The sequence below is a fragment of the Oikopleura dioica genome, chromosome 1 (assembly GCF_907165135.1).
Source record: "Oikopleura dioica chromosome 1, OKI2018_I68_1.0, whole genome shotgun sequence".
NCBI classification, from domain to species: domain Eukaryota; kingdom Metazoa; phylum Chordata; class Appendicularia; order Copelata; family Oikopleuridae; genus Oikopleura; species Oikopleura dioica.
The window spans coordinates 4,063,041-4,088,863 of record NC_137291.1 but is presented as its reverse complement, the minus strand read 5'-3'; the positions used below and the strand labels follow the sequence as shown (position 1 = coordinate 4,088,863).

The 25,823-nt window shown below is 40.0% G+C and overlaps 3 protein-coding genes across 3 annotated transcripts; 2 read left to right on the top strand and 1 right to left on the bottom strand.

Moving 5' to 3' along the window:
* Nucleotides 1-5,904: 5,904 nt before the first annotated feature.
* LOC145711005 (uncharacterized) lies at nt 5,905-7,154 on the top strand. The gene is made up of 5 exons (XM_081788719.1): nt 5,905-6,175; nt 6,386-6,579; nt 6,625-6,855; nt 6,895-6,987; nt 7,026-7,154. The coding sequence occupies exons 1-5, from the start codon at nt 6,147-6,149 to the stop codon at nt 7,109-7,111; spliced, it is 633 nt and encodes a 210-aa protein (XP_081644845.1). The 5' UTR covers nt 5,905-6,146; the 3' UTR covers nt 7,112-7,154.
* Nucleotides 7,155-8,109: 955 nt separating this feature from the next.
* Nucleotides 8,110-11,446, bottom strand: LOC145711649 (uronyl 2-sulfotransferase-like). Its single transcript, XM_081789336.1, has 9 exons — nt 11,341-11,446; nt 10,431-10,823; nt 9,838-10,059; nt 9,694-9,766; nt 9,555-9,630; nt 9,167-9,337; nt 8,768-9,035; nt 8,633-8,723; nt 8,110-8,381 (listed from the first exon to the last, which is right to left on the bottom strand). Exons 1-9 carry the CDS (start codon nt 11,435-11,437, stop codon nt 8,285-8,287), a joined length of 1,488 nt encoding a protein of 495 aa, XP_081645462.1. The 5' UTR covers nt 11,438-11,446; the 3' UTR covers nt 8,110-8,284.
* Nucleotides 11,447-24,022: 12,576 nt separating this feature from the next.
* Nucleotides 24,023-24,736, top strand: LOC145698281 (uncharacterized). The gene is made up of 2 exons (XM_081775484.1): nt 24,023-24,293; nt 24,343-24,736. Exons 1-2 carry the CDS (start codon nt 24,023-24,025, stop codon nt 24,519-24,521), a joined length of 450 nt encoding a protein of 149 aa, XP_081631610.1. The 3' UTR covers nt 24,522-24,736.
* Nucleotides 24,737-25,823: the final 1,087 nt, after the last annotated feature.

Sequence of the window (25,823 nt, the reverse complement as noted above, 5' to 3'; positions counted from 1 at the left end):
GCTGAGTACCAGTGAATCAAATGCTGAGCCTTTCGATCGATCTTTCCAAAAAGAGAAAATGTCCGAAAAAGACGAAAAAGTCAACATTGCGATTTCTTTCGTCACCCTTGCTGCCATTATCGCCGTTCTTGGCATGCTAGTGGCGACTTTTTGGCGAGAACATGGAAAACCTAAACTTGTGGAAAAGACGATTGAGATCTTCAGCGTGAGTGGACAAAACACGCTTCAGCGATACTTTGGAAAGGGAAAATCATGGAAGAGTTTTTTGAAAACGACCGATGCGGAGGTCCACTGGATGGGAATTAATGAAGCAGTTGCTGGACTGAAAGAGGTTGAAAAGGATGATCTTGGATCCGCAAGGAAAGAAGCTTCAAATAACTGAATATAAATTGAGATAAGGGGACGTAAAAATGAAGCCCTGAAAAGATCTCTTGGAAAATTTATCGCTGATGAGGGAAAATTACTAAATCGAGTTGTCAATAACCAAATTCTGCCGAAAATTCCCTCAGGAACGGATTCAAGCCTTTCTTGAATGACCCTTTCAAAAACTTAAGAATTAAGAATCCGAATCAGAAAACCACCGCGCTCGAATTCAACTTCAACTGACGACATTTCTCATTTTCGTTCGCCAGCTTTTTGTTCTCTGCAATGATCTAAACGCGTCGCCTGATGAAAAAGAGACTGTCAAGCAAATTATTCAATTCTCGGAAAAGCTCGTCTCTTCGTGTAAGCTGATTTTCAAGTTGATCGAACATTCTCCGATAAAAACTCAAGAAGAAATTTGAAGAAAATGCAATTTTATGATGAAAGATGAAGATTTTTTGATTTCTTGAATAAAAAATTCTAAAAGTTTCGTTTCGAACCAATCAGATTTCTGTATTTGGGGGGTAAGCCAATCAGATTTCAGATTTTTTTTACCTCCCTTTTCAGCTCCTTATTCGCCGAAAATTTCGGAGAATCAGCAAAAAATTCTTTATTTTTATTGCTTTTGATAAAAATAAAGGTATCACTAGTCAAATCCATTTGTTTCTTTGATGTCCACCATTTCAAACTTTTCATTTGTCTTTTCATTTTTGTTGGAGATCAAAGAAATTGATGATGATCTCAAAATCCCGTCGGTATTTCGCGACTTCCGCCGTTAAATTCGCGGCGATTTGGGGTTTGGCGAGGCGCGAAATTGTGCGCAAAAGCCGGAAATATAAAAATAAAATGTGTATGTAACCGGCCACGTGCGTGTTTGCCCATGCGAGCAGATATTTTTCAGGCAAACAGCTGGATAACTTGTTTTTCAGGCACACAAATTATTTGCCATTTTCGATGAGCAGAAGCGTGAAATTCGATGTTTACGTAATCGATCAGAAAAATGTCGAGGCGCAAATTTATGATTTTCGATTGTTGACTGGCAAAATCGCAGTCACACGATTTTGGTGCAAATTTGATTGCTAGACAAATTAATAATGTTGAAATCAAGGAAGAAAATTTTTCTTTGAAAATTTATTAAGTTCCTTGATTTTGGACCTTTAGTAAAATAATAGCCTTGGCTTCGAAACCTTTGTTATGATTCTGAGTCATCGTTCAAAGCTTTCAGAACCCTGGCTCAGCTTGTCTGGTAGACATTTTCCCATTTTGATATTCTTGGAGAAAAATCCTTTATAAGCAATTTTTGATGTCAGAAAAAATCAAAATACTTTAATTCTGGCAGGAGCAATTGAAAGAAAATTTTTGAATAATTCCTTGAAATAGATTCATGCTAGTTTTTTGCTTCTCTCGAAGATGAATTTTCTTTTTGCTTTCGTCAAAATTCTCGTATGCGGATTCCACAACTTTTTTCTTTTGCATTTTCTGATTGAAACAGATTTAACACGCAGGTAAGGGCTTCATAATCAAATCGCATTTTATTGAAGATAAATATCACAGCAAGAAAATAAGTTTCAAGGCAGAGGTTTTTTGATTTTCTGTAGAATAAGACGAATTCATCTTGTTTCATTTTATCAAAAATTTCATATGAAATCTAAAACCGGCTAAATTCTTCATACTGAAACGGAACCTCACATCAAAAATTTGTTTTTCATTTTATTTTATACATAATCAAAAAGATGAAATTGAAAAAAGCAAAGAAGTCTGGGCAGTTCTGATAAAAAAAGTAAAACACGGGAAGAAAATTGTAAGGCACGCAGCGAATGCTACTGTAAACTGTCAAATGAAGGATGAATAATCAGAGTGAAAGCAAATTACACTGTATCTCGCTCTTCAGTAGGATTTCAAGGCGTCACTGAGCCACTGGATGTATTCGATCGCGGAGAGGAGGATGGAAAATTCGTCTGTTTCGAAGCTTTCTTCTTCGTTTGAAGGTGGAAGCATTTTCTGCAGCTGGCCAAGGGTCTTGAAGACCATCTCTTGTTCGTCGTACTGGTTCGTTAGCAAATCTGAGGTCGCCATTCTTGCAATTTGAAAATATCCGTTTAAATGAAACAAAACTTTCAATAATCAAGTTTCAGTTTAAAATTTCTTGTGAAAAAACAAGCGAAAATTTCGAAAATATAAGGGGCCAAAGTTCGCACCAGCGCGCCATCATCTAAGAGAGGTCACGTGACGGCGCCCCTTACTTCCGGTCTATGGTGTTTTTTGGAAATGTCTGAGCTTGTTTGTATTTCTTATCTTCATGTCGAAAATTGCGATGCTGAAGAGGATATCTTCAATAATGTATTAATATATTTATGAAAATAAAATTTTGCAAAGTGATACCCTTATTTTTTAGAATAAGCAAATTACTATTCAAAAGATCAAATTTTAGTTACTTTTTTATGAAGAAAAAACAAAATAAAATTTTTATTTTTTTCTCGTTTTAAATTTTTTAAAATTAAGGGGAAGGTTGTCATTATCCTGGATTTATGAGAAAAAGCGGGAAAACAAATTTCTTTCTTTGTAAAGGAGGCTCAAAGGAAGGGCCCAATTTTCTTGAAGTGCAAAAATAATTAGCGCAAATAATGAGTTGAAAGAGTCGCCACAAACGGACTCAAGTGCTCGTTGAATTTGACGAGGAGGAAGGGATCAAAGCCAAAACGAGTGTACCCTTAACCCTTCAACGAAGAGCCGGCAGTCAAGGGTCGCGCTTTTTTGATGTCCTTTATGATCATTGATGGTAGAACGCGCCATTTTGGTAATTATTTTTACGATTTTTTTCGATAAATTGAAATTTTTTTGTGAAATTGAAAGTCAAAGAAAAACATTTTTTGAGACAAAAATTCAAAATTTTGGCTTTTTCAAAAATATTTTTGCGAATTCTGTTTTCCGGAAAATATGTTGATCCACTTGAAGTGAAGCGGAAATGTCTCGGGTACAAGAAAAAATGCGGATCTTCAGTCGAGCGCGAAATATAAAACATCCTTTCCGGCGGAAGCACGTGTATTCCTCTCAAGCCAAAAGTGGAGGGGGCTTTTCCTTGCTTTTCTTTGGATCGATGACTTCTGGGAACTAGAATTTTTAAGAGCCTGGATTAGCCAGGGAACAAAATGCATATTGACCGAAAAAAGTGGGCTTTTTTGACTCAAATTTTTACCGACCATGAAATTCAAACAACCCATTTTCAAATAAACAAACACCCAGCATGAAGCCAACAGTACAAATTTAATGATAAGCATCATCAGAAAGCGCATAATAAGCGTCGCAGCAGGCGATCTTCAGCTGAAACAAGCCTCAGCATGTCGCCACTGATCCATCAATTGCAATCACAAAAGTTTTTGACTTTTCACACGCCCCAGGGCGCCGGAGAATATTTTTTTCTGTGCGATGTGTTTTGAACAATGTCTATTTTTCGACTCGAAAAACAGATTTCTCTCTTGTACTCAGCGTATGAGCCTGTGTAAAAACCTGAGTCAGGGTTTGAAAGAAGCTTTTCATAGAAAACTTTCTGACTGACCCTGACTCAGGTTTCTACACAGGTTGCTGAGCGCAAGGCCTCAAATTTTAGGCAAAAATTAAGGGCATTCGCCATTGACATCCTTAGGTCAAAAGAAAGCCGTGAGAGTGACTCTCTAATTTTCCCTCCTTTTCCGATTTTTCGGTAATCCGTCAGCCGCTTTCGGGCGGAAGTAGCTTGATCCTTGAGCCTCCAATCTCGATTTGTCGCCATTCTCCCATGCAGCCTTTTCCAGCCTGCCATAAACTTAGTTCAAGAGAAGGATCAAAAGTCCAAAAAAAAACCATCGATCGATCACCAAAAAAATTAAGAAAACAAGGATTTATTCGCTCATTGAAATTCTAAAAAAGCCACTTCAAAAAACGGAAGTCGCCCGAGGCGTGTGAAGAGGAAATTTATTATTCTTTCTCAGGAACAATAATCTCTTTGAAGTGCGAAACAAAACGCTTCTCATAAAAATTCCCAAACAAAAGGGGGTTGAAAATTTTCGGCTGGGAATGGAGAATACAATCTTTTAATCTCTGCAATTTCTATTTTCGGGGCGTTAACCGCGTGGGACGAATCCGCGCGTATGAGCGCGGGACGAATTGTACATTCCATTGTAGTTTAAGCGAAAACTTGAATAACTCGCGACTCGCTCATCCGATTCTCGCCAAATTTTCAGACAATACTAAATCGAATACAGGCTTTCATAATTTCAACTTAAATTTCCGTTTTTCTGTCTGCTAACCTCATTCTCATATTACTTGTAGCTCTTGTTTTGACCGTTTGAGTTGATTTCGCATTGATTTTTTGTAAATATTTTTCAAAATTTGAAATCTCCAGTATCAAAAACCTATATTTTCACTTTGAAAATAATAAAAAATCCAAATTGAACCTGACTTACGAGTGAGAAAAGGAGCGCAGCGCGAAGTAGGTCAGACTTAATCCGCTGCAGAGCGCTGGTGGTGCGCGATAATTCCCTGAAATTTTAAAGAGCGAGAGATTAAGGATGTGCAAAGGCGCATTTCAATTTTCAGATTTATACGATCAGTAGTTTTTGAACTATGGCTCTTCAAAGTCTTAAACTACATTGGAATGTACAATTCGTCCCACGCGGTTAATAAGGGTGTCCGTTTGGAAAATGAGAAAATGCAAAAGGTGTAAATTTTAAGATGCCCCGCGCTGTGGACAATGTGATAAGTCAAAGTTGATAACGCCCGTACTTTTTTGGTATTGTCTTGAAATATTTCGTGTAGGAGAAAAAAAAAATTATTTTTGGAAAAATGAGTGGAGGTGATAAAGCTTTCAAAGAGACTTCTAGAGCGAAAAAGGGAGCAATCGAATGGGTAAGATTTTCATGAAAATAAATTATTTTTATTATTATTTTTTTTTCTAAAAAAGGCAATTTTTTTGAAAGGCGTCATTTTGGGAAGGAAACGAAGAAGATTTTGTGCTGAAGAAAAAGTTGCATGTTGAAGATGAAATGGTCAGAATCGATATCAGTAAAGAGACAAAGAAAGAATTTCCCGCTGGTTTGCCGACTTTGTTTACCCTGGAATGGCTCTATTGCTACAAGACGCCGTTGAGTGTTCTGAAGCCGGATTTGTGCAGACTGCAAAATTTAAAAGTCATAGAAACGGAATTAAACAACCTTTTTTTCTGAAATTGAAAGCAAATTCATTCCGATTGAGAGATCAAACACTGCCAGCTGAAATCCATCCCTTCATTTTTCTCCAAATTCGTGCACTTGGAAAGACTAAATCTCGAAGACAATCAAATTGAAAAAATACCCAGCTCTCTTGGAAAGCTAGAAAAATTGCTGGAAGTTGATTTATCAAGAAATCAACTAGTCAGTTTTCCCTCAGAAGGCTTCCCTATGCTGGAATGGCTAGAAAAGGGATGAAAAAAATGAAGATTTTTTTGAGAATTGAAAATATTTTTTTTTGGAAATTTTAAAATTTTTTTTGAAAATTTTTTTAATTTTTTCAATCTTGAAAAAGACCTGACACGAAATCAACTCATCGAACTTCCAAATACAACGACCTGGAAAAACATCAAATCCTTTTGGGCAATCGACAATCAGCTCACCTCCGTGCCAGTAGAATTCTGCAACGGGAAGATAGATACTGTCAACTTTAGCAAGAACAAAATCAAGGAGCTTCCGGAAGAATTTGGAGATCTTCCGCTGATTTCGTTCTGGATTTCTGACAATGAACTCGGGGAGTTCCCGGAGTGTATTGCGAAAATGAGGAGATTAGGCACTCTCGATCTAAGGTAAATCAATAAAAGGTTTGAGCAACGATATCAAAGAAAATTGACGTCAATAAAACTTGGATCGTATTTCTAAAACCGGCTTTTTTCAAAACCATAGGATGAATTTGATCATTGGGGCTTAGACTAATCTATTAAACAATAAAAATTTATTACACTTTTTCATACTATTTCACTTATTTTCAAAAGCTTATCCTATAATCTTCTTTTTAGCAATAATTCCATCAAATCCGTCCCGGCCGAACTCACCAACTGCCGATTTCTCGCCAGCCTTGAACTCTCAAAAAACCTCATTTCCGAGATCCCGAATTCTTGGGGCAAATTCAAGCATCTAAGAAGATTTGCGATCGAGGGAAATTTCATCAAAACTCTTCCTTGGCAAATGCTTCTTTCTTCCAAATTTGACAGTATTTTTCCTTTTCCAAATTCTAATTTGACTCCTTCTTCTTCAGATTTTGCAGCGGGAAGATCTGACGATGGAGTATTTCTGGCTGAAAATCCCTGGGAAAATGAAGAAATCGAAAGTGCAATCAAGGAAGAGAACTTCGAAAAACTCAGAAAAATCATCGAAAAAATGGATTTTCCGGCCTCCGATGATGACTCATCCGAACTAAATCAAGAACCAGTCACTTCAAGAATGATGAGGGGAGAGTTTTGTTCTGAAAGTGTCAGTACCCTTCAAGGTACAGTCATTTTTCTCAACCAAAATCAAGAACCCTTAGATAACCCTACAATCATTTTGATGAAAGAGGACTCCGAAAAATTCAAATCAGCGATTGAGCAGTTTTCAGCGATGTTTCCAGACATTTCTCTTGGTAACCATCATCAAGGCTCACCCCCTTAATAGCTTCAGACACGATAAAAGATCTGCTCAAGAAAAACGACGGCAACAGCGAACAAACTCTGAATGAACTTTTGACAGTATCAAGTCGCAGCTGAGGGTTTTAATGTAAAAAAGTAAAACGGAATAAATCACTGATAAAAGGGAAAAATGTCTCGTTTCTTTTCGGAAAGTCGTTGGGGAAGAACGAAGGATCCGATGTACTCTGAGAGCATATTTTCACACTCCATTTGGATGAGCGGAAAATGCATGCCTTCTCCTGTTGCGGTTTGGTCAGCGATTTTGTCTGAAAAATGCAGGATATATTGGATGAAGTCAAAACGCCCCTACCCCCTTAGGGCTGGGGTCGGCATCGGTGCCTCGAATCATGGTGCCCCGCCCCGCCCTGTTGTTATTTACCGAAGCTCCTGCCCCGCCCCGCCCCGTTCTTATTTACCGAAGCTCCTGCCCCGCCCCGCGTGCCCCGTTTGCCACGTGTGCCCTGAGTGCCCCGCCTCGTTGTAAAAAACGGGGCATTCGGGCCAGCGGGGCGGGGCACGTGTCCCGGGCACCGTGCACCGATGCCGACCCCAGCCTTAGGGCTAAGCCAGAGGGTCATTAATGGGATAAACTTACTGTCAATGCATGTTGTATACATAGAAGGCAGCTCAAAAACCGTGAACATTGCAGCCGACATCACGAATAAAAACACAACCACTCTCATCTTTTACTCTTTCCAAAGAAACCTTCTTAAATTGGGAAGAAAAATCAATCAACAGGCCGTTTTTTTGTCCTCAACACCAGAGTTTCTTTCATCATGAGTCCGCAAATTGGAATAATTCGATTCAGAAGATACCCTGTTCATCGATCCTAATTTTGGATAAAACCGGCTTACGGTAGCTTTTTTTCCTTACTAATGGAAACTGATGCTTTCACACAGTATATTCTTTCCCAAATTTGAGTATTCTCAGAATATCATTTGTGGAGAAATGAGTGGATTGAACACCTTTCTGAACACCTTTCTGGACATCTTGCGATTAGATCTCGATCGCGATGAGCCGTCGCTATTATCGGTCCTTCTTGACGTAAATTTTAATGAAATATTGGTTCGTTTATTTCTCGGTATACAGCAGTGGATGGTTGGATATATTTACAAATATACGTTTCAGCATATAAGTGTATTTTCTGTACAAACTTTTTTCTTCTTATGTTGAAATTTTATGGCAGCAGTATTTTTTTGTTTGTTTCGTTTTCTTTTTAAATTACCTGTTTAAATCAACTGATTTTAGGTTCTAGAGCTCAGCTGGTTTTTGATAGCGTGGAATATTAAGGGCTTCCATTTGCTTGTTGAACAGTTGCCGGGCGAATTGATACAGATCAAGTTCGTACCTAAAATAGATTTTTTTGATGAAATTTAATAAAATCGTTGACTGATTAAGAAAAATGAGTGTTTTGTAAAAAATACATAACGATAATCAGTCCTAGCCGGCTTCTTATTGAGTAAATATAGCGGATTAAATGATTTATGGTCCGCTAATTAGCATTCTAATTCAATTCATAGACAATAAAAAACATTTTGCCTCTTTTACATCATTCGTTCCAGTTTTCCCTTGGATTTCATGATCAATTTGGATACTTACTTTAATGCACCAGAACGAAGTTTTGTTGCAACTTCATCTGGAAGAGTACGTTTTCCGATCGATTTCGTCTGGTTTCGAGTCGTTTGAATCACTAAAAAAGCACAAATCATTTCCATCTTTCTTCAAAATCCATACTTTTCGACTCGTATACGTCCAATGCGCCGCGATAATATCTCGGCAGCACTTTTTCAAACAAGTTCAATGTATCTTCAAACTGCTCCAAAACTCCAACAACGAAATAATCCTCCAGCATTCGCCTCTTCGCCACTTCGACCATTTTCGATTTGTAGACATCATCATCTCGGGCTAGTTGGGGAAGTTGGCAATCAGGGCCATTTCCACAGAAGAACTCGATGTATCGCCTTTTTCGAGGGTTCATTAAATTGGGAAATATTCCCAAAAACTTATGTCAGAAAATACGAAAAGCTCTCTAAAATGAATTTCTTAAATGAATATTTTCAATTTTTTTCAAGGATGGAAATTCAGAAAAAGACATCGTTAGGTAAATTTGAATAGTAAAGCTCATTGAAATTATAATCCGATCGGCGAAAAAGCGAGTAAAGGCTGGATTGGGCAAGAAAATAGTCTGAACCCTAAGCAATGGTTACGAGAGCAAGTCGGAGCATCCGTACTAATACATTCTTCCAGCGACATTTCACTTCCTTCTCCTCGCTGGCCGGGTTTTCGGCTCCAGCCATAAAGCTTTTTTCGGTTTTTCAATTTTTTTCTTCAAAATTTCTGATTTTTTTTCCAAATTTTTGATTTTTATTCAAAATTATTGTTTTTTTTTCAAAGAATTTTCATTTATTTTTCGCAAAATTTTCATTTTTATGCAAAATTTTCATTTTTTTTTGCAAAATTTTTCATTATTTTTTTTCGAAAATTTTCATTTTTTTGCAAAAAGCAGCTCAAACCGGCCCTTGAAATGATAATGGCTACTAAACCAATCGAGCGGCTCTCTGATCACGTTAATCATCGTCGGCTGCTCAAGTCCGAAGCTTAAAATATTTGTCAAAAGATTTGTCGGCGAATTTCTGGTGAGCGAAAATGAGCTGGCTTACCTGGTGAAATTGGTGAAAAAGTGGTGCTGCATGAAGAAGAATGGAGTTTTTTGGTTTTCTTTTATGTAGTTGACTTTTTTTCGCGTTTTCAAAGCTGATTTTTGAGCGAAAAATTGCCGTTTTGCCAATTTTTTCGATAAAAACGCTTTCCTAAACTTTGGTCATCATCAAATTCCATCAACGACGAGTCCATCTTCTTGTAATTGAAAAGATTCTTTTGACTCAATTTTCTCAAAATGTCGTGCATCGTCGTTGATCCCGACTTTGGCAGCTTGTTGTGGAAGATAAAATTGGCATTTGGAATCGAAAAATCAGCTTCGTAGTCGAGAATTTGAGGGTCAACGGGTGCGTTGTAGTCCCAATCACCTTAATCACCAGTTTTATTCAGAAGGAAAATGGGCAGTGGAGATGGCGGATATACGCTTTGTTTCTCCACAAATTATATAATAAGGGCTTTGCATGTACGCAGAACAAATCAAGTGAAATTGAGCGTTAAAGAAATAAACTCTTAATTTTTATTTTCGGAGACGTCTGGGCTTACTTTGTCTTTGAATTGAACCCTTTTGGCTTTTTGAACTTTTTGATTACTTTTGACTCGAAAATGAAGAAAAAGGTATAAATATCTTTAAATAATAGCTTCTTAAAATCAAACACGCTGATTGGCTGAAAAAAAGAATGTAGCTTTTTGATTGGCAGACGACTTTTTTATCAATTTTTCTCCAAATATAATACTTTACCTGGAGATAAAGGAGCTACAGTCGATTTGGCTATATTATCATTCAGTCCAACCGGAACTTGACTTGGCGCGACTCTCGGAATGAACGACAGCTTCTTCTCCTCACTCACCTTTTCAGCTTTTTCTTGAACTGAAATCGGCGCCGGCACTTCTACTGCCACTTGACTTTCGACAGGTTTCGGGTCGACTGGCGGGATAACCTCGATTTTTGGTTGAATTGGCTCGACGGGCTGAATTGCCATTTGTGGATTATTCATTTGGTACGCCGGCATTTGCATCATATTTTGCGGATTTTCGTAGAAATTTCCATCGTCTTGTTGGAATCCTCTGACGTCGTATTGTTCAGAATAGCCATAGACGGGATAAGCTCGGGCATCGAAGCTTCTTTCGAAATCTTAAATGATGGATAAATTTGTAAGTCCGCAATGATTTGTACCTCCCAGCTGAGAAACTTGCCGGGAGGTTCTTTTGGAACTCTATGACTAAAACAAAACATAAGCAGATTCACGTAGTAGTAGAGGGCCGGTACTTTTGATAGAGATACGATGAAGGTATGACTAGAAGTCGTAAGCTCATTGAAGGTGAACGAACTCGTGTGATATTTGAGTAATTATCGTATTTTCTATGTGGCATCCGAGATCGAACTTTTGAAATACTCGAGTGCAATTTCATGTCATAATCCTCAAATATTTCTTTGCTCAATACATTTTACGGTTTTATTGGAGAAAATTGCCCGATAGAAGTTTGAGTAATAGACTTGTTTTTTACGCTTGTCTTGAGAAGAAGCCGCAAAAAAGAGCGGCCGGCTCACTGGTGATATTTTGCTCGGAAAGGGCAACCCGTACCGCACGGGTAGAAATCACGTTAGGGCACGGAGCACCGTTCATTAGCGCTGCTGCGCCTGACTGTACCTGAGTACATGTACATTGGCTGGGACATGAGACTTCTGCGCCTCAGCTGCGAGCGGAAACTGACAAGTGTTCGCATCCCGGTGCGCACGCCGAGCATGATCGAGCAGGAAAATATGGATACAATTTAGAAATTCTTTTTTGATAAAAAATCCTTAAGGGTATCACTCATTTATTTTTAAAAATTATAATTTGCAGTATTTATGTTTTTAAATCAATCAAAAATTGTCTATTACAAAAAAAAAGGATAAAAAAAATTTAAAAATAAGGGTGTCAACGTCTTAATTTATTTTTCAAAAAGCTTATTTTCCACTTTGGGCTTTACCTCGTCTTTTAATTCGATAAATAAAGAAAAGCATGAACATGCATAGAAAAACGTGTAAGTGTTGCATTCTGTCTTCTCTCTTAACCCGCGCGTGGATCATGTTTTGAAGCCTGGTATTGGTGCATGTCCGAGACGGTGCAACCTTACACCGCCGGACAGAAAAAAATCGGCGACCTTCTTTCTAATCAATTACTAACCGCGCCGATGATACACTCAATCAAAATCCGCCTTTTTATTTCATATTTCGAGTCAAAAAAAAAATTAAAACGAGATTTTAACCCATCATCGCGTAAAAACCATTTTTATGGAAAAAACCCTTAAATGCAGAAAATTAATAAGCTAGATAAAAATTTGATCCAATTTGAATTTCGGCGCTCTAGATATTATTTTCAGAGAAAATTTTGTTTATCAAAGTTGTTTACCGCACGGTGGTCGGCAAAAACCTACTCAAAGAAATCAGTTTCTCTTCATGTTTTTTTTGTTAATATTTTTGTTGAGGTAGGAACTTATTTTAAAATCGCTCAATCAAATCATCTTTTTTTGAATTATTGATAGGGAGTTCTCAATTTAACGGACAGATGCCCTTATTTTAACGATATTATTTTTCCCCTAAACCCTACCTTAAGGGATCCCCCCCCGATTTCGTCAACTTTGACTTCGAACTACTTTTTTTAGGGCTGAGCTTTTTCCAAGTATGAGGGCTCATTTTAAAGCCCGTTTCTTAATGAAGAAACTCTAGTACAGAAATTGATTTTCATAAGGGGAAACACCTTGAAAAGACGGGCTGAAAACATTGATACTCGCGAAAAACCCCATTTTGGGCCATTTTCAAAATCGAACTAGTTTTTCCTGCTCTTAGATAGAGCCCTAAATCAATAATAACTGTCTTCCTTGATCCATGATCTACAATCTCTAGTACGGGCATGTGATTCCGTCAAGGATTGTAGAATTTTTCTTAACAAGATGTTTTTAACTGATTTTTGCCATTTTTTTGACTTTCTTTGCTCTCTAGCGCCTGTTAGTGGTTAGATATTTTATCAAATCTATTTTTTTCTTATTCAGTTTTCTCTAAGCTTTCGAAAGAGCCCTCATTCATCTGATTATGTCGACTTTGAAAAGTCGAAAAAATTGCGAATTTTTTCTAAGTAAAATTTTTCGTTAAAATAAGCCATTTTCAAAGCTCTCTCACGGCTTACCACGTGACGGACTTCCTTTGACATAATATATGAAAATGATCGCCAGACAACGGAGATTCCAAAATATATCACATAAAAGCTCTCGATGATATTTTTCAAATCGGGAGGGGATCCCTTAAGGGGGTAGAACTAGGATTTCCGAAAATACGCAATTCTCGACCGGCGCTCAAAGCCAGGCAAGCTAAGATATTCAAATTCTCTCTTCAGCTGAAGATAGAGCAAACTTAAATCTAACAACATTTTTCTTAAAAAAAATTTTCGTCAACAAATTTTGGCGGTAGAGAGCGAAACACCAACCTATCTCATCGAAAATCGCTATTTTAGCCTATTCGCGTCCTCAAATTTCTCGAGTCACGTGACTAGCCAAATTTTTTAAATTTTATTTTTAGATAGTTTAACCCTTTTTCTAGCAACATTTCTGAGGATATTACGTTATCATAAGAAAAAACAGGTTTTACTTATTTAAAGTGGCTCTCGAAAATCACATATTTTCGAAAAACCTAGTTCTACCCCCTTAACGGATTTTTTATAGAACATGTAAAAAAACCGTTAGAATAAGGTTTTTGAGAAAAAATAATTCTGCTAAAATAAGGGCATCTTCCGTTAAATTGAAAACCCTTTATTAATTATTCAAAAAATATGACTTCTTTAGGCTGTTTGAGAAAAACTCATTTATCAACTGGGTTCCCCTTATTTGATCTAAGAAAGAAACATCAACAAATTATCAACTGATACCCTTAATTTCACAAAATTTATATTCTCAAAAATTGTATCCATTCCAGAATAAAAAAATCGACCTAAGCCGTCTTCTGACAATTCCCATTTTCTCTCCGACAAATTTTCTTCTAACCATAAATCAAAATTATTTTTTCTTCAGCTTTTCATTTGCCAGCTTTTTCTCTATTTTTTGTCGGAAAATGCAAAATTGCCGGATTACGATTTTCGCGATTTCCCGTGGGAAGAAATTGATCAAAAAAGCTGACAATAAGCTGAAGTATAGATTTTTGTTTTCAGAAGAGAGAGGAGCGCCTTAAGGAAAACAACAAAAACGGCGAAAAATGGCGGAGAAAACCGACGCTCTCTGACTCCACCTTGTTGGAGCGCGAAGGTAAAACTTGAGAAGGGCAGATAAGGTGAACCGGTTAGACAAAGAAAGAGAGATTTAGGGGGATAAGAGCGTGTTATACAAAATGAAATATCACGTTTGATAAAGATTTTACATGAAAAGCTGCGAAATTGCGCTCTAAACAATATTTTCGAAATGAAGTAAAAAGAAAGAAAAATAATTTTTTGTGAATTTTTGATAATTAATCTTCATTCGTACCTTTTATTAGTAAATGAATAACACCCAAGCAAGTAAAAATCAAAACAAGGTCTCTATTAAATCTCGGATTTCGATAAAAACCACATTTCAGATACATTTTAAGATGAACAATTATGTTTTAAAAATGTTATTTGACTCTTATTTCCTACGATCGGATTAGTGTTTTATAGATTTAATACGAGAGCAGCTATAAATTTTAGTATCCGGGGTCGAAGTCAAGACATTAAATTGGCACGGTTACATTTTACCACAATAACTTATGTCTTTTTGACAAAAGAAAAAAGCGACTTATTTAAGGGTAAGGAATAAGGATACCCCAGAGAAATTTTTCGAAAATTTCAAACAACGTTTTCTCCATGTATACCCTTAGTGACCCGAAAGATTTTTGTATGAAAATGTAGCTAAGGAGGAGTTCTAGAACAAAAATAAATAAGCTTGGGGATACCCTTAATTTATGGACTTACAATCGTCAAACTTATGTTTCCAGCAGCCATTTAACACTGACACCCTTGTTTTAGAAAAATTTTTAGAAAAAAAGTCAGAAAAATTGCCAAAGTCGGCGGGGGATCCTAAAAAAAATCAACAAGGTTTTCAAAAATTTTTCATCATTTTTTAGCTAACCTTTTTTCGATAGAAAAAGCAGGACAACACCAACAAATAAAAAATAAGTAATTTGTTCTTTAAAAAATCTCGCTCTTCTGAAAATCCAGCCAAATGCATCTGAAAGCATATTTCTCGGACTGCCTTTTTGAAAAATGACTCGCATCATTTTTGACAAGCTCTTTATGACCCGCTTTCTTTGATATAATTGCTATATTCTGCGGGAAAATTATGCAGAGGAAAAAGAGGAAAATACAACTTTTTTTGTTGACAACGCTTTATGACCTTACTAATACTAATCATTCTTGCTACATAAAAATGACCCGGTCAGCTTTTTCACAAAAGGGAACATAAAAATATATGACTGGTCATTTTGTCACAATAAACATATTGTTTATTTTGAGTTATTTTGATTGACTTGATATTTTACTTTCTTTTCCCAGCGGTTTCACATGATTCCTAGAAAGCCTGAGTTTTGGCCAAAAGAGCCTTACCCTTAAGGGTGTCAACATCGATCCTGTTCAAAAAGGTTTCCAAAATCGATGTTGACACCCTTAATGAAAAGCCGCTTAGCCAGAAATATACTCTTCGTTGTGATATTTTTAATCATAATTATTATTACATTGATATTTACGAAGCCGGTTCGCGGCTTTATTAAAAAAAAAGCCGCGACGCGGCTTTTTTTTCGCTCTTTTGGACCCTGACTCAGGTTTTCTGAAAAGAGTCCCGAGACAAGAAAATTGGTACTTTTGTCAAAAAAAATATCATTTTTAAAATGATTTTTAAATTATAAAATTGAACTTTTTGGTGCTTGATTTTTCAAGTGAACACGTGATAAAAAAAAGTTGACGCTTGATAATTGTTTATGTTTCTTTTAATTGACGGTTGAGTTTTATTGAGGGTCCTCTCAGTTCTTAAATTTAACGGTTGATAAATCAGTCAAATTGGAAGTGTAACGTTGGCAATAATCAAATTTTTAAATCTGAAAGCGCGTCAAAGCTTATTCAAAGTAAAATAAGAATTACAGAATCGAGCATCTTCAAAAAGTATCAAAGAAACATAATGTTTACAACTTATCCTTTGAAATTGATCATTTTGTTTTTATGATTTTGAAAATACATGAAGTGTAAACTCTTTAACCCCCTGATGATTAAATGTTCATACTCAAATTAAATTCATACTTAAATTTAATTCAAATTCAATTCCATTTTAGCCGGCTCACGTTCTGGAATCTTTTTTTGAATGTTTAATTACAGGGATCAAATTTTTCTTGAGAAGAAGTGTTTTAAAATGCATCTTGAAGACAAAATTTAAGAGCCACTTTCGAATCTCAAAAATGGAGATCTTTTCTTCACGGTCATCAATTTTTTCTCTCTGAAATCAAGGAAGAAAGAAGCGTCTATAGATAGATGTTTGAAATTTGAAGTTGTTAAATTCGAGAAAGTACAGAAAAGCGTGTACTGAATCAACAGCGTTTTTACTCAGCTCGGCTAAGCAGCTGGTAAGCAAACAATTTCAAGTAAGCCACTCAAGGCCAAAATCAGACACCGACTACTTGCACCCAGCAGATCTCAAAATGTTTTACACTCAGACGCAACTTTTCGTAAATATTTAAAAAAATTGAGAGGAAACAAAAATTTTTGGACCATTGGATATTTTTTGGTCTTTAATTCTCAGACAAACATTTCATAAAACTGAATTAAGGACACCCCTGTCAACAATTTTCGTCAAAAAATCGAAAATTTTAATGAAAAAATCGGATCTACCCCGTCAGCGTTTTCGTCCAAAAACTGAAATTTTTAAAAACGCCATATTTTTGGTTGTTAATGCGTCCTCAGGTTAAGCTTGCTTCAAAAACTTGATAAGAGGTATTTTTGACAAAGAAAAATCGATATTTTTGACAAAATTAGGGCGAATTCGTCAATTTTCGGCGAAAAGTCCAATTTTCAAATGCGATTTTTGTGGTGAAAGAGTCGAGATAGACCCCGAAAAATGAAGACTTAAAATCGTTTTTTGACCCGTAGAACCAATTTCCTGGGTCAAAATTTTAAAATTCCAAAATTTGATTTTTCGAAAAAAGCTGTCGGAGGGGGGGGGGTCCTTAATCATTAATTCTTAGTCAAACATTTAAAAAACTCAATCGAGCAGGTCGATTCACTGTAAGAACATCTGATCTTTTCCTCATCGTGATATAATAAATAATTGCCTTCTCGAGTTCGTACACCTTTGGTTGAGAAATTTTGATTGATAAGTAAATTGTAGGATAAGAAGAGGTGTTCTCGAATTTGCACACCTTTGATTAAGAAATTTTTATGAATTCATTACCTTGCCGCGCAGCTGCGAGCCTAATCCGTTCGAGAACCAAAGAATGACGGATGACTAGAGCAAGAACCGCTTTGAACTGTGTTACAAAAATATTTTGAAAATATTTGAAAACAGAAACGAACCTTGGGAATTTCAAATAATAAAAGAAGAATCTAGGACAAGGGATTAGCAGCCCGCTAGAAATAGAACGCGGCAGGAAGCCTAGTAACCAGAGGCAGGGATTCCCAGGAGGCGGCGGAAGGTGTCAAAGGCGCCCGAGAGCACCTGGTTTCGAGCGGGTGCCCCGGAATCACGCAGGTTCATTCGAAAGGTTCTTAGCCTACAGCTAAAACCTAAAACGAGGAATTTTAAATAGAGCCTATTTCTCAGCAGAAGCATTACCAATAAGACTCCTAGCTGAATCAAAAAGACTCTAGGTAGACCATCAATCGATGCTACCTGCTTATTTCACCTCTAAAAGTCCACGGACTATAAAATCATTCAGCCTCAGGCAATTACGCCTCGAAGGCTCTGGGATTCTTACTCAGTAAGCGGCCGCAGCGGCGCGCCGAGCCGAGCCAATCAGCTTCAGGCTTCTTAGATTCAGAGAAACCCTCTTCTTAGAAATTCGGAATTCCTGTTTCTTCCTCGAAGCCCTAGACTTGCTGACCCTCTCATTTAGACATGATCGAGGAGGCCTTCGTCAAGGCAGCTCTGGAATTCGGCCCCAAATGGGGAGTGGCTTTGGACTCGGATCCAACACGCCCAATCGAGAACTCCCAAAGAAGACTCCAAACCCTCAATGAGGAAATCTCCAGGAAAGGATCTCTTCTCCTCAGAATCTTTTAGGAACGGGCTACCCCGAACACCTTCCAAATTTAGGATAGGTTTTGATCCATTTAAAGAAACACTCTGCTCTTAATGAGTCAGATAAATTGGAGAAGAATTTCTCGCACTGCAATGGCGGAGCAAAAGATTGCCACGAGACTCGTCAGACTTTATGTCCCCTCGGATGCAAACGAGCCTCTCTCGAATCACAGGCTGATGTTCGATCTGCAGACTCCCTCAAAAGCGAGATTCAATTTCGCAGAGCTCTCCTCGTGGGCCCAGATCATTTTCACGGCGCCATCAGGAAAAGAATCACTCTGGGTCGCTCACAGGAGCAACGAGCCTGGTTTCATACTCTCCATCATCGCAGACGAAATTGCAGAAGCAGAAACCGACCTCGCGGATTCTTGGCAACTCGAATCAAAGCCATATCCATTTAAGCCAATGGAGAGCCCCACGAAGCTTCTAAAAGCAGACTCAGCGGGCACGACTGAGGACCCAAGCGTCAAGCTGGACGAATGCGAAACCATCTCCAATCTACTCGAAGCCCTGAAAATAGAAAAAGGACCAATAAGAATCGTGGCCAGGAGGCTAGACTCTCAGCGTAACTCGGAATCCCAAAGCGCGATGGAGAAAAGCAGACTCTTTCCGAACAACATCTCGGAGGAGCTCAACAAATGGGCAAAAATCAAGAGCCAAGATTGGTTCCGCGAGTGGGAAGACCTAGAAAATCAAGATATCCTGAACGAGGGATTCTGGCATTTCGTGTGCCTCCGAGTAATCGGTGAGAGCAAAATCAAGACCCAGGCAAATTACGAACGCCCAAGCTTCACGGACGACAATTGGCTCCGAAGACTCATAAAGAAAGGTCTTGAAACGATTTTCGACGCAATGCCAAGGTCAGATGCTTTTATTACGCCAGAAGAACTACTGGACTCGCTCAAGATGCTGAAGTCTCTCCACAGCGACTGGCATGAGATTTGCCATCAGAAAAATGCCTGGCTAGAACTCAAAGCAAACGAGGATACCCAATGGGCGAACAAAAAACCGGCGAATGTGAACGCATGGATCATCGACATAATCGGCGAATATGCATCGGAAGACTCACCCATTCCGAATCCGACTCCCTTAACAAAGATTCTCTCACCACTGCTGCTCCACCTGGTGCAAAAACAGCTCATCCAAGACTCAGTCATTGGTCAAGACGGAAGCTGCAAGGAAATGCCCACCCAATGGCACGTGGACTGGAGCGAACTCAAGGATTCCCGGTCCCTCAAAAAGTGGCTGGAGTCAGCGGCGAAAAAAGTTAACCCGATTAATACCACGGTTAGAGTCAAAGAAGTTGGAAAAGGGGATTCCCACTGGATCCTGTGGATTCCTTACAAAGTCGTACCTCAAATATGGGTTTTCAACTACGGCGAGGACTCTGATTTTATCAAAGCGAAATCCCTCCTCTCCCTTGCAGCCCACCCAGCGCTCACGCCGTTAGAATCAGAGGCGCTCGAGAAGCTAGCCTCCAAACCTTGGACCACCCAAAACGTCAAAGAATGCATCTCGGCGTTCCAGAAGCCAACAAGAAACTTCTACGCCTCAGGAGCCTGCTTAGTCGGAGTCAACCGCCCCTTTCGAACTCAGAAGATCATCCTGGAAATCATCGCCAAGGTTGTAAGAGACACAAAAGCCCATTCTCACTTGCGCTCACTTGAGCATAACCTCGGAATCTTATCAACTGGCTGGAACTGGGCAAATGGCAAAAGATTCAGCCCGAACAAGACTCTGGACAACTTCATCGACACCTGGATGCAGAAAAGAGAAGAAGTCACGGGAGTCACGAGACTCAGATTCCTTCGAGAACAACCAGAAAAGAGAGAAAGATCGTGCGAATGGCCAATGTGTGGGGAAGCGGAAGCGAGCACGACTTGGTGTAAAACACATCAAGGATTCCAAGAACTCAAAGAATCTCGCCAACCAGACTGCTCAGAGAAATGCCGAGTCGCAAACGGCTTCATACAGAAAGGACTCCCCCAGGGCACAAAAATGTCCATCGACAGCGAGGAATGGCAAGAAACCTTCTACAAACTCTCCGAATCTTTCAAAACGACTATGCTAAAGGACGCTGGCGAAGACCTCATCCAGAGAATCCAGACCAGCGTAATCGAAGGATTCGACTCTCTCGTAAACGCTTGGAAATCCACGGCAATCCTTTTTCAGGGAGAAAACGACACAGCAGCGAACCTCAGCGAAAGCCTCCGGAAGTTCGGAAGAGTCTTAAAAAGACCACGATTCGAGAATCCGGGAGCAGCTGGAATAGTCATCTACCACGCAGGGCTAGAAAGATGCGGAGGAAAATTCGACGCTTTCGTAGTTGGGAACACCTCAACCAGAAAGAATCAACATCTCCCGAGACTGGCGGATTCTATCTCCAAAAAATCTGGAGACAAATGGATGGAAGTGGCGAAAATTATCAGCGAACTCACATGCCAGAAAAACACAGTGCTGATTCTCCCTTCACAAAAAGACGCCAAAAAACTCAGAGAAGCTCTCGTCACCTGGTCGGCACCCTACGTTAAATTCGTCACCCAGGGCCCAACGAAGAATCTTCATCGAACACTCCAAGGGGACAAAAACCCAAGAATCTCGGGACTCTGGGAAATCTTCCAAATGGCCTGCGATGGGGACTACGAATCTGCATTTACCCCGTGTTGGGCACACCCCAGGGTGGCGGAAACCATGGTCAGATGCTGCAACGGCTTCGACGCTAAAAACCGAGCAGTCTCGAAAATAGACAAGCTCAAAATAAGAGCCAATCGAACAACCTGGGAGAATGTGACGGCCAAAACCCACATTCTAGCCCCAGACGCACCGTTCACGACCCACATCAGGGACATAATCCTCGACGGAATCAAGGCAGCGGAGAATCTTGACCTAGACCACGGAGAGGAAGCCAAAGTCGAGAATCTCTTCCCGAACGTCTGGTCTCAAGACCGCCAAAACATCGAAGAACGATTCGCTCGTCTGAATGTCGCTGAAGCCACGGGAAGCGACTAGAAAACGACTCCAAAAACTTCACCAAAATACAGTCAGGAAAAGGGCCCAAAAGAATCAGAAATTTCCAAAGAAAAAGTGAAAAAAAAAGAGACTCGGAGCCCTCGAAAAGACTCAAAAATCGCCCAAAACCCCCCCTTTTCTGCCGCAAACAAGCTCAAGAATCTTCAACCTCAGGAAAAGACTCGCTAAATCTGATAAATTCTCACGCAAAAAGAATCTACTTCACTTTCAATTAGCAAAAATCACAGAAAAAGAGTCTTACGAGAGAAAAACACTTTTTCCTCGAATTGCGCACCACCTCCACCACCAATCTCCACAAAAAAGATCCGAAAGAGCACAAGAATCAGGAAATGGTCTCAAGAATCTAAAGATTTGAATCAAAATAGCATAAAATCCAAATTGGAGACCGTGGGAAAGTTGCAAAGTTGACTCACGAAATAGAGCGCGCTGATTGGCGGAGCACCAAAACGAGCCAGGATAAGCCAGGGCTCAAGCGAAAATTGCCTAAATCAGCTTCATTTCTTCTCCAACAAAAAGAGAATCACCCAGAGCCCTTTATAAAGAGAAAAACCACTGGATTCCGCTAGAATCAGACGCGTCGAAACCAGAGAATCAAAAAAAAAAAAGATTCTTCCCTTCCGGATCTTAATTTAGACTCTTTTTCTCGTGCTTCTTTTTAAAATTTCGCTCTTTCTTTTCAAATTTTCCTTGCGCTCCTCCAAACAAAACTAGCCAAAACCAAAATTTCGATTCTTTGCTAACAAAGGCGTTTCTTCAGACTCTAGAAATGACCCGAGACGCACAAGACGCACAGATTCACGACGCTGAAGAGCTCGAAAGACTCCGAGAGGAAGCCGGAATCACCAAAAACCCGATCGACGAGCCAGACTACTGGAGGAAGATCAAATCGGCGATCAAGATGGACCCGGTGACTCAGTTCCCGCAGGAATCGAAGGGACGAATGCTCATTCGACTCAGACTGAAGATTGGAGACAGATTCAAAAATCTTCTCGAGCAAATGGTCGAAGGAATGGGTCAGAAAATAAAAAGAAAAAGAAACTTAAAAAAAAAGAAAATTTTTTAAATATTGAAGAACAATTTTCATAACAGACTCTCAAGCCTTAGAATCGGCTTCTATTAAAATTCTGACCCTCATTAAAGGACTCACCGACCCCAACGCTCAGATGTCCCTCGATGGCTGGCAGAAATCCATCAACGACATCTCCCGAGTCCTCTCCGAGCTCGTGCGCGAAGAAAACCAGAAAATCGCCGAGGACGACCGAGCCCAGTCAGACCAGAGTCTCTTCTACGGCTGCCTCAACGCCGCCAAAGCCGCCATGGACGTCCACCCGCTCCTCAACATCGTCTACATTGAGGAGTCACTCGTGATCCCGGAAGGAAGACTCCCAGCGTATCAAGAAAGAGTCTCAGCTCTCAAGGAAAAGGGTCAAATTAAAACTCTACACATTAAGTCGAGCCTTACAACTTTAAAAAACCCTTTCAAAAGTCAAGAGCGGACTTTCTCCTCCGCCAAGATCGACTCCCCAAAGATGGCAAAGACTCTCTGCGTAGCTGGAAGAAGCAAAGACGAAACGAGTACGTCAGCGATGGAGTCCCCAAAGACATTGCAGCTACGCTGGCAAGACGCGATTCAAGGACCATCGGCTGGACGTCGCGACGAGACGGAATGACTCAGACTCACCCGGTGGAAGCGCAGCAGGCAAAATGCCAGGAATCCCAAACCACCCAAGGAAAGGCTGAAAGAATCTCAAAGAAAAAAAAAGAGATTCATTTAAAATAAAAATTGGAATTAAAACTCGAATAAAAATTAATAGAAAAAATGACGCACCATAAAACAAATCCACATAAGAAAGGGTGGATGAGCTCTTGGCCTTTCTATTTTGACTCACTTAGGCCAATTCAAAAAATAGAATCAGTCCTGATTTCAAAGAATCCAAAATTATCAAAAATCCATTAAAAAGCCAATTCAAAACCCTCTTTCAGCCAAAAGATTCAGACTCGGCAGACTCGGCGACTCAGACGGAGAATCCAACTTCCTCAGTTTCGACTCAGACTCAGCAACCAGACCCTGCTCCAGCACAAGACTCGGCCAACAACGAAGAGGCAGACAGCGTCTCAGAACCAGATCTGTACGAAGACTCGTACAACGCCCGTTCAGGAAGGAGTCATAGAATTCTTAAACATTTAAAGTCGAGCAAAAGTAACCACATAAAAAGAGAATCATATTAAAATTGTAACAATCAAAAGACTCCACCCAAAAGACCCGACTCAACTCATGCCTCCGGCCAGCCAAAATGCTCCAGTAGACTCCGAAGATGGCTTTTCTTCAGACGAAGAAATCATGGAAGAATCCGGCGGAGAAGAAGATGAAGCTACAGTCGGATTCCCAGAGACTCAAGCCCAGAAAGAACAACAGGACTGGAGCAGACGCACAGACACACTCTTCGAGTCAGCGGCGGAGCAGAAAGAAGCAGAAGAAAGACGAGTCAGAATCGCTGCCCAATGGAACGAGCCGCTCAAAGACATCAAGGAAGAATCCGAAAGCAACGCATCAGTCAGAATGGAGCAGAAGGAAAAAGCGGAAGCTGAAAGACGACTCCAGAAAGAAGAGTTCGAGAAGATTCAGAAGCTGAAGCAAGAACAGGAGGACAAAGCGAGAGCCAGAGAAGCCATCAGACTCCGAATGCAGCGACAAGTGGATGAAAACACCAGAATCCGACGCGAATACCACGAGGAAATTCAGCGGAAGAAGGAGGAAGAAGAAGCTCAGAAAAGACGCCTCGCCCAAGACAAAGAAGCAGAAGAAAGACGCCGAGCAGCCATCAAGGCAGACGAAGAGAAAGTCCTCACCAAACCAGAAGTTGGAATCAGGCTCGTCGCAGAAACCGGCAGAAGAGGGAATCACTACCACCTGTCGAAGAAGGAAGCGAAGCTTATGAGCAGAATCTCAGGATCGGTTAGCACAGCAAAACTAGCTAAAAACTTCTTCAAACAAAAAAGAGTCTAAAAGAACTGGGCTAACCAAAATAAGTCCGAGCCATGCTCGATAATCGCCAAATCCAGAACTTCGAAGAAATCAGGCAAGCTTGGTTCAACAGCGAAGGACTCCTCAAATTCAAAGACTCCAAAAACCCGGGCCACCGCCACTACAAGTACACCCTCCGATCCGGCTGGACCATCAAAGAAGGCACCGAAAACTGGAAGCTGGATCCAGTCGCCAGACTCAGCGCAGAGGAACGACGAGTGGTCCATTACTTGGTGGAATCCCTCAACTACCAAGGAATCAAACGAAGATTCAAGGAGGCACTAGGTAAGAGCATCTCTAAACATCGAAAATACAGAATCTAATTCATTTCTAGACACTGGACTCCTCAACCCGGCCAAGATGGACGCGATCCTCGTCTTTGCCTACAAGATCTGCGGCGGAAACCTGGTCCACTACGTCCGATTCGTGTTCGTCCGACTCTTCAGACTCCACGACATCCCGATTCCCCCAGTGCACTCAGACGCCGCCCCAAAACCTCCACGCCACTACTAGAAAAAGAAGAGAAGAAACTCTTACAAGACTCTTAGACTCATACTGCCTTTTTCCTCAAAACATTGAAACAGAACTTACCTCTTTCCATTCTCCAAATTCCAAAAGCTGTACATAATAAATAATTCGATCTCATCAGAAGATCCTCGCCTCTTTACTTCGAAGCATCATAAAATAGGAATCTAAACCGTAAATCCTCAAGCTACAAGATAAAAAATCTTGTAATTAAAATACATGAAAATTCGCCAAATTAAAAGAGCCAAAAATTCAGAATGAAGAGTCAAAATGCAGAGCCGCCAGAGGAATATAAATTACCTTCAGAGTCAGGCCAGGGCAACAAAGAGTCACAAAACGCCAGAATCCCCTAAACCAATGACTTTAAAAAAAAAAGAGCCCCTAAAAAGAAGACTCGAACGACGAAGCTCCACCTTCGGACCAACCGGAAAGCCCGCCAAACGAGAGCCAAATTGACTCGAAGAATCCTCAGCAAGGGCAAGGCACTAGCGTGAACCTGGAGAGACTCAAAGGGCTCGTTTGGGACATCCAAAACAGCCTCAACACAAACGCTTCCATCCCACCAAAAAGAATCTTATGCTACGGCGAGACGCTGGATGACAAGATCAATAATCTAGCAACAGAAGCTGCCAAAATCATCTCTGAGTCCCAAGAGGCCTCAAAAATTATGAAAACGATCCTCCAAGAAGCCGAGCATGAGGGTCTCCAGGGAATCCAACTGCTAGACGCCTTCCAAACCATTGCCATAATCGCGCACAGCCCATCCATAGGAATCAACCGAAGACTAGCGTCCACAAACAAGGTGGAGCTAGAGACGATTCAAGACACGCTGGAACTGACAGTCAGACCTGTAGTGGAGAAGCTTATGAAGCAAGTCCACGCTTCTAGCGTCTACAATTCGGCGGAAATAACCTTCTGGGCCAAAATGATGGAGCCACTGGAAAGAGACTCAGTTTCAAAAGATGATCTTCGGAAGCTAGAAGAGGCCGCGGCTTGGATCTTGGGAAGGCTCTGGAATGAATCTGCAGAAGCCATCTTCAGAATGATCTTAGCGAGATGCAAGCCACCAGAAAACCTCAACTCTCGAGCATCACCAAGAATGACGCTCATAGCTCACATTTGGAACATCAGATTCAAAAAGATTCTAGAGTTGAGCCCGGACAAAAGACACGCTTCCTTCGCGAACGAAAGACAACTCAGCATCTCCATCGCCAACTCAATATTTGGAGAAATCCTTTTCCAGATAACGAACACGCGATGCATCTTTCCAAGACTCCTATCAAGTGCAGC